Source organism: the organism of the source record quoted next, unplaced genomic scaffold (assembly GCF_019419815.1).
Source record: "Pyrus x bretschneideri cultivar Hongxiangsu unplaced genomic scaffold, Pyrus_bretschneideri_v1 Contig76, whole genome shotgun sequence".
Classification (NCBI taxonomy): domain Eukaryota; kingdom Viridiplantae; phylum Streptophyta; class Magnoliopsida; order Rosales; family Rosaceae; genus Pyrus; species Pyrus x bretschneideri.
In genome coordinates, this window is record NW_025999816.1 from 1,482,573 (window position 1) to 1,495,879 (window position 13,307).

The 13,307-nt window shown below is 35.9% G+C and overlaps 1 protein-coding gene across 1 annotated transcript; it reads left to right on the top strand.

Moving 5' to 3' along the window:
* The first annotated feature begins 365 nt into the window (after positions 1–365).
* LOC103955582 (F-box/kelch-repeat protein SKIP25) lies at positions 366–1,650 on the top strand. The gene has a single exon (XM_009367486.3). The coding sequence runs from the start codon at positions 366–368 to the stop codon at positions 1,509–1,511; it is 1,146 nt and encodes a 381-aa protein (XP_009365761.2). The 3' UTR covers positions 1,512–1,650.
* The last annotated feature ends 11,657 nt before the right edge of the window (positions 1,651–13,307 follow it).

Here is a 13,307-nt window from a genome sequence, read left to right on the forward strand (position 1 = left end):
ACTAGTTTGACCTATTAAGATAAAATGGTATATCATTTGGTTTAGAAATTTGATCTCTGGTATCCAAATAATTAGGCGTTTTAGGGTTTTGCTATTTTGGCTTTTGGGTGGACCAAGTAAACACACACAAAAAGTAGCGTATTGTCATACTCTCATCCGCTTTTGTCTTTTATTATCATATCGGGTACTGACACTATTATGACTCCCCACTTCCTCTTGTGAGTGACTGCCGACCACAATTAGGTCAGTCAAGTTTGACAAGCCTTTTCTTTCTGTTTGCATCCTTCACGCAAACAAACTAGAACGAAGTTGTAATTTGGAAAAGGCAAAAAAAAAGGATAACTTTCTTTCCTTTTGGTACAAAAATGGCAATGGCGGAGGCAGAGACTTCCAGATCTCCCTCAAAACGCACAAAACCGAGCCGAAAAGACGACCAACATCAGCCCCTCCTGCCTGGTCTGCCGGACCATATAGCTCAAGTATGCCTCTCCCTCGTCCACCCTTCCGTTTTGTTCTCCGTTTGCACCTCATGGCGCCGCCTTATCTACTCCTCCTCCTTCCCTCCTTTTCTCTCTCTATACGCCCTCTTCTCCTCCTCCTCCTCCACCTCCGCCTCCTCTTCCTCTAATTCCATTCATTTCTACAACTTTGACCCGATCTCCTCCAACTGGCATCCCCTCCCCTCAACCCCTCCCGACCCGCCTCTCCGCCTCTTCCGAAGCCACCCCTCTTTCATCTCCCGCAACCTACCCATCCAATCCGTCTCCGAGTCCGGAAACCTAATCCTCCTCGCCGCCACTACCCACAACTTTTTCCCCGCTCTCTCTCGCCCTCTGGTCTTCGACCCAGCTGCCAGAGACTGGGCCTTCGGTCCTCCACTCACCACCCCACGCCGCTGGTGTGCAGTCGGAGCGCTGAGCGGCGTTGTCTATGTGGCGAGTGGGATCGGGTCCCACTTCTCGATCGATGTTGCGCGTTCAGTTGAGAAGTGGGACTTAAGCAAATGGAAAAAGTATCAAGTTAATTCGGATGGTTGGGAAAAAGTGAGCGGGCTTCGAGATGGGAGATTCAGCAGAGATGCGATCGACGCAGTGGGATGGAGAGGAATGCTCTGCATGGTCAATGTTAAGGGAGACACTGCAAAAGAGGGAGCTGTCTACGATGTGGAGAAGGACACGTGGCAAGACATGCCGGAAGGGATGATTGCAGGGTGGAGAGGACCGGTGGCAGCCATGGATGAGGACGTGATGTACGTGGTGGACGAGGCCAAGGGTGCCTTGAGAAGATACGATCCCAACAAGGATGTGTGGGAAGACGTTTTCGAGTCCGAGGGGTTGAGAGGAGCTGATCAGATCGCTGCCGGAGGCGGAAGAGTTTGCGTTGTTTGTGGTGGTGGGATATTTGTGGTTGACGTGTCAGCGGCGACGCCGAGGCTTTGGGCTGTGGAAACGCCTCCGGGACTAGAGGCGGTGGCGATCCATATCTTGCCCAGAATGAGCCACGCGGATTGATTATTTTATTTATTTATTTTACGTTTTATTTCGTTGTTTTGTTCTGTAACTTTTGTGAGGCTACGAATCTTCATGGTTGAGGAAAGGAGAGATATGTTCCAATTGAATATTTACTTAATTAATTAATTGTTCTTTAAAAGGTGAAAGTTAGAATTTGTCTACTTTTGAAAACTAGTGGTTGGAATAGAACTGGATACAGTTCGTTGATTCGCCATTATTTCTGGCCCTTCCAATTTTGATAATGTCACGTGGGAGATGTTAGCCAACTTGTGAGGTGGCTTTTCAGAATAATGGTATTAAAAGAGGGATGAGGATCCTCATTGCGGGAATCTTAGGGATTCTTGCATCTTAATCGTTCATCGTATATTACGTGATTAGTTTTGTCGGGTATTATTTATGTTTGATTTTAAATAACAAAGTCAAATAATTTATGACCACACGATATACGATGAATAGTTAAGATGTAAGGATCTCTAGGATCTTCACAATTTGGATCCAGATCCAAATCCTTAAAAGAGAAGTGTAACAAATTCAACAAATTTGGATGGATTGTAATGCAAAAATTCTGAAGAATAATACTTGGCCATGCAAAGATCGAATAATTAAAAATTGTTCGTCATCGATTCATAAAATTTTGTGTTTATGGCTAGAACCGGTTATATTATAAATTACTCTTTAAAGATTGGTTCTGCATAATATTAATTAAAATAAAGGTCGTTTAGTTATGGAACTATATAAAAACAGATGAATGAAATTAGCAAAAGCACTATGAACTATCCTATGACTATTGTGCTATAATAAATGGACTAAACGATCTTAGTTTTAATTCATTTTTGTTGCAGAGATGATATTTACATAGTAATTTATAATATGAACGGTTTTGATCATAAGCACAAAGCTCTATGATTGAAACGTAGAGAATTTTAAGTATGAGTTTCTACTCATTCTTAAGTAACCAAGTATTATTCATTTTTTTAGTATATATAGAACTTAGGCCGGTACGTGTTATAACACAAGTGAAAGGACACTGGCTTGTGTTTCAGGTGCATGAAAAATTTTCTCAATACAGTGTCATCATTTTAAGAAGTTGCTTTCTTCGGATGATGATTGGATTCTAGTGCTATATTATACTTTGGCAAAATCATAAAACAATTTGATAACATAACATGAACATGCTCGAAAAATTAAGCATTTGAGCTAAGATTTAGTAGGCTGTGCAGACCTTAAAAAACCTAAGTTTCATCACTGGGGAGTACTCCTTTGTAAACAAATATTCTTCAATACTCGAAAAATGAACGATAAAAGATTGACTCTAAATGATCGTACGGTAAATTTTTTTTATAAAAAAGTTGAACTACTTGATAAGTTTGACTACCGAAGAGAAACCCGTAGACAAGACCAAAACTTTTAGACTCAATTAGGTTGTTCACATAGAACCCATTAGTTGTATCATTGAGTTGTGAGCATGAGGCTATCTAATTTCCACCTCGTAAGAACATAAAGTCGAAAGTTGGTCTCTGGAGCATGATGGAGCAATTATTAATACAAGAGAACAAAACAGCATTCCTTCAACAATCCAATACAACTCCTCCCAATCCTTGACACCTCTAGGAGAGGCCCCAAATTTCTTTTGGAAAAAAATAAAAATATATTAACCTTAACAATGTATTTATAGGAAATTTGGTTACCAAAGTCAACCTATTAATTGTAATCGAAAAAGTCAACCTTTATTATTATTATTATTTTTCTTTTAACACGATAGTATCTACACTAAGGGAGTGTGAGAGAGGGCTGAGCCTCATAATGGGCCTGGTAGAATAATGTGGTTCAACTTCATCTTTGATGAGAATCGAATATAAGACATCTTACTTACAAGTGAAGAGGAATACCATTAGACCGTAGTACAAAGTCAACCTATTAACAAACTAATAAAATCATATTATCCATAATGTAAATCGGAGAAATAAAAATTGGAGAATGTTAAGGAGACTCTCAAAATGAGACTTTTCATGAACTCTCTACCACCTCCTGTCTTTTGTACAATGTTTAATAATGTTGACATGAGAATTAATGTTAAACTATGAGATAATAGAGAGTTCATGGAGAGTCACACTTTTGAGAAAGTCTCCTAATTAGCATTTCTCATAGAAATCGAGATTTGGACAATGACTTGGTATGAATGTCTTCCGGGAAGTAATCTTAACTGTTAACAACATTTTACAACCTCTAGGTTTAATGTGGTTTTCAAATGAGTCATGAAGTTCCAATTTTATCACATTGCACCTTGGGGTTTTGAAATTGCATAAATTAATTTTTTTTTTGTCTCTTTGAATGTCTAATCCTCCATTAAATTGATGAGTAATATTTTTTTTTCTTCAATATAGTTCAAATATTACTTACACGTTAGAACACAAAAGGATACACTTTAATGAATGATCATATATTCAATCACATCGAATGCACAACTTTGTATAATTTCAATATCTAATTGTGTAATATGATAAAATTAAGGGAGTTTTAATGAAAATGGTTTGGACTAAGTTTAATTTAACTAAAAACTACCATGTACTTTTCTTTAACCAAAAGGGCTTCATATTTAATCATAAGGACAAGACTAATCTATACCAAGCCTCACAAACATTGAACATACATGGGCTGAATCAAAAGCCCAAAACGAAATAAGGCCTTGCCCCTAACGGAACCTAGTCTATCATCTAATTCTGTTACAAATAAACTTCATTTTATTTACAAGTATGCCACTACCTCATTAATCCACCAGACAAAAATTAATGTGTTTGGTATTCAAATCGAGATGAAAGACACATGAAGGAGGAAAGGAAGAAACAGAGAAAGCAAAAGGGAGGCACCGAAGATGACGAAGCACCAAATCGTAGGAATCCAAAACAACGCCCTTTGGTTCAGACTTCACAGTGTCAAGAGAGACCTCGTCGGCGCTCACCCTCTCAAATCTGCTTTGGAATCGGCAAAGTTAACTCAAGAGCAGATAAATACGAAAATCTTGGGGTACACTTATGGAAGTGCGTTTCCACTAAAGATGGATTCCCTTCTCGATTCTAGAGGCCTGCCGAACCAATTCCTTCTTCAATGCTGGGTTTGGAAGCTATGACTAGAAGATTGGATGATTTTGGCTTTGAGGATTACCTAAATGACCCCCTGGGAATTTGAAACCTTCCGGCCTGTGGACACATCATGCAATGGAAGTTCGCCTTGGGCTTTCAATGGAAGTTCTCCCCAAGCTTTATGTGATCCTCGTAGACTTCCTTCCTTAAAGAAGAGGATTAGTAATCTTGTCAATGTTATTCTTAAAATGTGATTGACTGTCGTGTTGTGATTTGAAAGGTCCAGGCATTGATATTGTGGTATTGGCTTTCTTCTAACCGATGACAGTTTCTCTATTTGGCACTTCAAAAAAAAAAATGCAAGTAACAAGAACCCAATTGATGTAAAAGTCAATTAAGTACAGTAGAGAGAGATGGGATTTGGGCTTTTTATTTGTTCATCGAAAAGTTAATAAATTATTAAACTCTGCACTAGCAAGTGCCATGCATGGCTGATGCGTGTCTGTGAGACTGACACCATCTCTGTGTGCCTTGTTCCACATCCCTCTCCCTCAATCTTCTTTTGAATAACAATAAAATATAAGCAAAATAAGAAAAATAAAAAACTAAATTCTTTTAACTAAGCTTCTTTAATGTACTTCTTGAATTTGAAGTTGAAGTTGAAGTTGAATTTGGAGGCGACAACTAATATTTATCTTCGATTTAAGTACTGTTGGTTGTCACTGATTGGTACTTCGAGCCTTGAGTCGACCTTCTTCCTTCCTTACCATGCATGCTTAATTATATGTGTGCCAATCAATTATTAACACACTTGTTTTCTATTTGTTAATACCATAGAGACCAAATTTTTACCAAATTTTGTAAATCAAATGATGTAGATGTTGATTATTGAATTATTAATTAAGCATTAATTAATGTGCTTATCATTTCGTTTGCAAATTTAGTTTAAAGTTTGATTTTCTTTAGCATTATCCTCTATTAATTAGAAGGGCACACAAACATGCATGAACATCAATTTATAAAAATAGTTAGTATTCAGTTTCATAAATAGTTAGTCAATTTAATAATAGTGTAGTACCTGTGTCAGTTTCATAAATAGCCAGTCAGTTTAATAAATAATGTAGTACCCGTGTTAGTTTCATAAATAGTCAGTCAATTTAATAAATAGTGTAGTACCCGTGTCAATTTCATAAATAGTGAGTTTAATAAATAGTGTAGTACATATGTCAGTTTCATAAATAGTTAGTCAGTTTAATAAATAGTGTAGTACCTGTATCAGTTTCATAAATAGTAAGTCAATTTAATAAATAGTGTACCCCCCGTGTCAGTTTTATAAATAGTGAGTTTAATAAATAGCGTAGTACCCGTGTTAGTTTCATAACTAGTTAGTTTAAGAAATAGTCAGTATTAAGTTTCATAAATAGTAAATCAATTTAATAATAGTGTAGTACTTGTGTCAGTTTCATATATAGTCATTCAGTTTAATAAATAGTGTAGTACTCGTGTCAGTTTCATAAATAGTCAGTTAGTTTAATAAATAGTGTAGGACCCGCGTCAGTTTCATAAATAATGAGTTTAATAAATAGTGTAGTACATGTGTCAGTTTTATAAATAGTCAGTCAGTTTAATAAATAGTGTAGTACCTGTATCAGTTTCATAAATAGTCAGTCAGTCAGTTTAATAAATAGTGTAGTACTCGTGTCAATTTCATAAATAGTGAATTTAATAAATAGTGTAGTACCTGTGTTAGTTTCATATATGGTCAATTTAAGAAATAGTCAGTGTTCAGTTTAACAAATAGTGATAGTACCCGTATATAGTATTAAAAAATAGTCAGTATTCAGTTTAAGAAATAGTTTAGCGTCCGTGTTCAATTTCAGAAATAGTCTATTTAAGAAATAGTGTAGTATCCATGTTTAGTTTCATATATAGTACCCGTGTCCAGTTTCAGACATAACCATATAAAAAAATAGTGAGTGGAGAAATAACATTTCAATTTTTTAACTTTTTATGGTGAATGAAATTAAAAATATAGGTGAAAAAAAAAAAAAGACAATTGGTATAAATAGCCTTGGTCAAGATTGTAGCACAAGTAGTACCTGCATGAACAATTAAAATTTGTAATTACCAAGCTAGACAAAACTTTGAGCAAGATCAATCCATTACGTAATATTTAATTCAACTAAAAGAAAGAAAGAAAAAAAAAATAAACTTGTTAGTAAACTGCAGACCTATAAAATAATAGTATTATACCTCACATGTTCGATCTGATCCTCTGTTCTAAATTAAAATTAAGGAAACAAAACACAGATTTATACATGCATAGAAAACCAGATAGCACTTGATGAAAATAGGATTTGGCACCCGCCACTGTCTCTCACTCTCTCTCTCTCATCTAACAAAAGAACAAAGAAATTTATTTTTTTATTTTTTTTTTGCATTAATTTGTGGTTTTTATTTTCAACAGTGACGTTTTGGAAGATAATTTCAAAGGGTTGCGAACTTGCGAGGGATTTTAAAAGGTTTGTAAAAGGCAGTGTCAAAAGGCTTGGGAGTTGAAGAATGCTAAATAGAGAAAGCTTTTATTTCCCATCTTAATTAATCTCAATTTTCTCATCAATCAAACTAAAGATAGAAAATCAAGTCGCATATCTATCTACGCAATCTGCATCTGTTCATCACATGCATCAGGTTTCCACTGCCATTTTTCAGAGTTGGTGGTTGTTGATGCGTGTGTTGGAATTGGAGAGGGAAGACAGAGAGGAGTTGAATCTTAATTTAGTTGGAAGAGAAAATTACCTAGTCAGTTGGAAAACCAAAGAATCAAGTAAAATAGGAGCTCGTTGATTTGACGGAGCAGAAGATCTATAGACATCACAGAGAAAATTACAGACATCACGGATAAATAAATTTGAGATCTGTATACCTTTCCTCTCTCGCGAAACGGACCAAATAAACGGGAAAGCCACGACGTTAAGGGCAAAATTGGAAGTTTGATAAATTACATTTTTTGGGTTAATTTTGTTGGGCTGGTTTGATATTAGATTTTGTTCTAACTATTAAAAAAAGTTATTAGGTGGTTTTTGGTTAAAATATAAAGTTTTTAAGCCTTTTTAGTTAATTTTCCTTAAAATTAAACCTCATGGTCTATTTTTTAATTCATCCCAAGCTTTGAGGGTGTAAAACATAGTAAGCCCTAATCTTAACTACATACATAATTAGCTGCAACTTTCTTGGAAATAACCATTTAGTCATGGAGACTGTTATTAGCACTCAAAAATCTCATTCTACACTCCTCATAAGTATATTTTTCTTTCTAATTATAAAATGTTTGAAGTGCCAAATGAGATTTTTGGAGTGTTAATAACAATTCCCTTTGGTTAAGTGGATTAAAAAAATTGAATTAGAAGCCGAAGAGATCAGGAGTGCACGGAAAACAAAACCCAATTTCGTCGAGTAATTTGGAGATCCAAGTGAGTTGAGGACTAGTGGTGGCAAGGGATCTATATTCTGTCTATGTTGAAAAGATGGAGCAACAATGGAAGTCTTTTACTACAATTGATCAAGAAGGGAACTGTTTGGTAAGTCCGATGGGACATGCTATGAATCATTAAAATGATTCAAGTCCCATGCCATAGTTTGATGCAATTAAATAGCATCATGGACTGATTTTTTATTTCGGATTCAAGTCCAGAGTAGCACAGGTTTCATAACTTGTCGATTGACATTAGCTATGAGTCCAAAACACGCTCGTTGTCTTCGCTCGCACGGTCGCACCTCCTCATAACTTGAAAATGAGGTTCCTTGTAGAATGCATGATCTGACAAACCAAATTAACAACGAAAGTAGGTCTTCTTTTGATCAAGTCAAGCACTGAAGAGCGCTCGCAATTGATCAATACTGTGTTGAGTTTTCAAGTTAAGAACTCTCATGACCCAATTTAAAAGAGTGAATTTGATGACTTATGTGACAATTTAATATTCTGCAAAAAAAAAAAAAAATAACGGATGTGCTTCACCCTGTCCACTCGAATCCGAATCTTTTCTGCAATTTAGACGGCAGAATATCGGCTAGAAGCGTGGCGATCGATATCTTGCCCCTCAATGAGCAACGCGGATTGATTATTTATTTATGTATTTTTAACTTTTTATTTTGTTGTTTTGTTTTTTAACGTTTGTGAGGCAACAAATCCTTTTGGTGGAGAAAAGGAGAGAGATGTTTCAATTGCTCTTAAACGCTGAAAGCGCGAATTGTCTACTTTTGAAAAAACTAGTGCTTGGAAATTGGCATAACACTGGATACAATTTTTGGCCCTTCCAATTTTGACAGAGTCATGCAAGTTATGTAACTATAGCCAACCCGTAAGAGCATTTCCAATGAGTTGTCAAATTCTAAATAGAATGCCACAAAATAAAATTTGAAAGTAATAAAAGGGATTCATATCCTCTTTGGATCTTTTGAACCGGAGCCTCCAAAATCACCATTTGAACCGTTGATTCAGATCTTTTTCATATTCCTGATTACGTTGTAGAAGACGATGAAATCCATGAAGAAGACCAAGAAGACAAAATTCACGATTGCTCGGAAAAAATTGATCCATAATTTGATAATTCCCAGCCTACCATGATAAATTCCCAACCCGGCCTTCCAACTTCCGACGACACGAGGGGCGGAGTCCCCGTCGAATCAAATCGAGGGACAAAGTTTAATTTAATGAGGAATGAGTTCTCTCCCCTTCCTTTTTCTCTTCCCTCCCTCCTCTCCTCTTATGATTTGTTTTACTTCTTTCTCTTTCTACTTTTTTCTTTTTCTACAAAGCTGAAATATTGAGCATTCAAACAGGAGGATAGGAAAGGGAAGGAAAAAAAGTGGGGAGAGTGAATCCTTATCTCTTCAGGGTGCGTTTGTTGCATCGGACTATCTCGGATTGGACTAGTTTCAGGAACTAAGCTGGACTGGCTTACACTAGACTAAGTTGGACTGATTTAATGAAACGTTTGGTGCAGTGTCGGACTGAAAAGCAGGATTTTAGTATTATATTATATAATCTATATATTTTAATAGTTTATTATTAAATTTAATCAAACACTAATATTTTATAATATTTTACCTTTTTTCTTCTTTCTAGGATCATCTTCTTTCAACTCTTTTTTCTTTGTTCGACATCTTCTCTCTGTCTAAACCTCTCTTTTTCTCCGCCCACTGTTTACCTCTCCTTTCTCTGTACCTCTGTCTTCTCCCATCTTCCTTTTTTTCTTCCGATCCACCTCAAATTACTCTGGCCTCCTTCTTATTTTTTAAAGTTTGAAACTTTGTATTTATTTTGTTTTGACTCAAAGAAAACGGCATGGAGTGGGTGCTGGAGCTGCGGGAACGGAGCGAGCTGAAACTTTGTATTTATTTTGGAATTGAGGGCTCGAGGACTTTCTGGGAGAGGCCACAGAAGTGCTTAGGCTTAAATCTGTGGTGTGGGGGATTATGCTATTCAGAGCCAATGCCATGTGAATTGTTTCTTTCGAATATATGGGGTGGGCTGTGGTGGTCGTCCGTTTCTCTGCTTTTATTCCTCAGCGGAGGGAATGAGGTGGGACAGGACAAAGATGCAGCTTGTGGCCAAGTTCTTCATATCTCTGTTTTCTGGGTCTGAGGGCACGACCGATGAGCTTGGTCTGAGCGAAGGTGAATCGGATGACGGAGCTCGTGAGTTCTCTGATTGAAGTTCGATTCAAGATCTTTGTTCATGATTCAGGGTTGGGGACAAGGAGAGGGAGAGAACGCGAGCAGAGAGGAGAGTAGAGGACGCGAGCAGAGAGCTATCAAAGGGATTAGCTAGTCCCATGGTTTGCGATGTCTATCGCTAAGACCGTCTAGCACGGTCCTTAGTCAAGGTGAGTCCGGCTTACTCCCACTAAAGCTAATTCTGTGAAGTAACAAACATGGGACTAGACTGACTATTAATCTAGTCCAGTCCAATGAGGGCTAGTAAAGGGAAACAAACACACCCTCAATGATATCAGATGGCTATCTTGAATTTATTGTAGGTTGGGATCTCTATTTTGTTCCTTTTTCAGACAAATACCTTTGCTTCCATGACATCTAACTACTTGCATCTCGTGACTCCACAAAAGAAAAAAATCAAAGGCATGTAAGTTTATCAACATTTTTTATCAAACATTTCAATGGATCCATTCATAGAAATTCGGATCGTGATTCCACAACAGGCGCCTTGTCATTGTCAACGCTAGTCAAGCTTGCACCTGTAATTAACACTTTTAATAACTTTTCTAAGTAAATTTAAGATTTCCTAAGTCAAACGTGATAAAGACTCTGAATTAGTAAAAACGGAGTGCACCATGTTATTCAAAACATCGAATAACCTAAGTATGTATCGGGTATCCACACCCCGCTGTATGAACGATCACTCGTCGTCATCATTGGTAGATGCGCCACTGTTGTCGTCGTCCTCGCTGCCATCGCCAGCAAACACGATAACCAGAACAAGAACTAGGTCAATTGAGTTTGACAAGTCCTTTCTTTCTCTATGTATTCTTTACACAAACAAACCAAAACAAAGTTGTAAAGCCAAACCGTGCTTTCTTTGCTTTTAGAACCGAAATAATACAAATTTTCAACAAAATTATTCGTCATAAATGTCATTCATCCGGTTACGTAGCATGGAAATACCGATACAAGGTTTTTCCTTTGTTCTTTTATAGCAACGAAAAAATATATTTATGGGTTAAGATTTCAGGCCACATACTTTTGACACACATTTTTGTAAAACTTATTCCATAATATTTTTTTAGTGACCAACTATTTATTTTTTATATCTTATTTTAAACATTATGTAAATCATATTCGTTTAATTTTTTCATTACAAATAAATGTCTCAATAATTTTATATCTATCCACCTTTTTGCAGAGGCGGAGGCACTATAAGCCTAGTATGCCTACCCTCACCCTTTCATGATTCATCCTTTATAAATAATTTAATATTATACTTTTTGTTTTGGTCAATTTAGTATGATATTGGTTTTAGTTTACACAAAATTCTTATATTATATTCACTAATAATTAAAACAAGAGGTTTCTTTTTCTTTTCAATTCCAATAACACCCATCTTAAAACTACATTTAACATCTTATTTTATAATCAATAACTCTAAAAATTAAAATCTAAAGTTTGATTTAGTTTTATCAAAGAAAATATTCTTTCACATTGTCCAACCGAAGAATAATAAACTTTGAGTTTTTCCTCCTCTCCTTCTTGAAATTTCATGTATTTTATCCTGAAAATTCTAGCCACAATAATATTAAGGTTTATAAATCTCTTTGTTCTCTCTAACTTTTTATTAATTTTATAAAATTTTATATATTTTGTTCTCTAAATTCTCAATAATTTTTGTTCAAATATTCCAAATCCATTCTATTGGTTATGATCATTATATATTTTTTATTTTTTCCATCACGTTAACTTATTTATCTTACGAATGATATAAACCTTTTTTTGGGGGTTTCCTCTCGATCGGGTGTTCCGCTGCCTCTTCTGTCCCCTCTTGACTCTTGTGTCTTGTTCTTTTCTCGGGAGCAAGTAATGTGCCATTGCATATGAGCAAATTTTGTTTAGTTGAGTATGAGTACTACTCTATTTACTTCAACTTTGGTTCATGTTAACTTCGTGTACAATTCAAATATTGCGTGCGATGGTTGTGATGAGTGATGAAACTTAGGGAGGAAGGGAGAAAAGAAGATGGGTGGTGAATTCATGTTAGTTTTTTGTAGGTATGTAAAACGAGAAGAGCTTGGCTCCTTTAGGTTGAGGAGGAGTTCCTCCTCAAAATACTTGGTGACCTATTCACAAACTTTGTGTTTATGAGCATATTGTTCATATGATAAATCACTCAACAAGAAATCAATTAAAGCTAAGATCGTTTAGATCATTCAACGGAAACAAATAGATATACTGTTTGTAATGCTTTTACCAAATCTGTCAATGAATTTTTATATAGTTCGATAACAAAACGATCTTAGTTTTTTTTTTTTTTTTTTTTTTTAATTTTATTTATTTATTTATTTTATAATATAAACAGTTCCAAACATAAATATGAGTTTTTGTGAATAGCTCACTAAGGATCTTGAGGAGGATTTCCTCTTCAATCCTTGAGGGACCAAATCTTTCTCATGTAAAATTTCTAAATCAGCCATACTCTTAACGGGTTGAAACAAATAGGTAAAAAATAGATACTTGTTGGGCGATTCGAGTGGCCGTGTAAATTAACAGGCTACTAACGTGTTCACCTGTTACATGTTAAATTTCAAGGGTTATCGTATCGTGTATAATTTTGCCGGACGTAGTGGGATCCATTAATATAAGATGGTACCTATTATGCCTTTTAAGCTTTTGCTATTTTCGGTGGACCAGGCAAACACACAAAAAGTAGCGCATTGTCATATTCTCACCCGCTTTTGTCTTTTATTATTATCACGTTACCGGGTGCTGACATTATTTTGAATGCCCACTTTCTCCTGTGTCTGTCTGCCAACCAGAGCAAGAACGATGTCAGTTGAGTTCGACAACTCCTTTCTTTATTTATGTATATTTGCTTCTCACACAAACAAACCAAAACAAGGTTCTAAAGGCGAAAAGGATAACTTTCTTTGCTTTCACTATAAGAATAATACATGTTTCGACAAAATTATTCGTCATAATTTTTCCT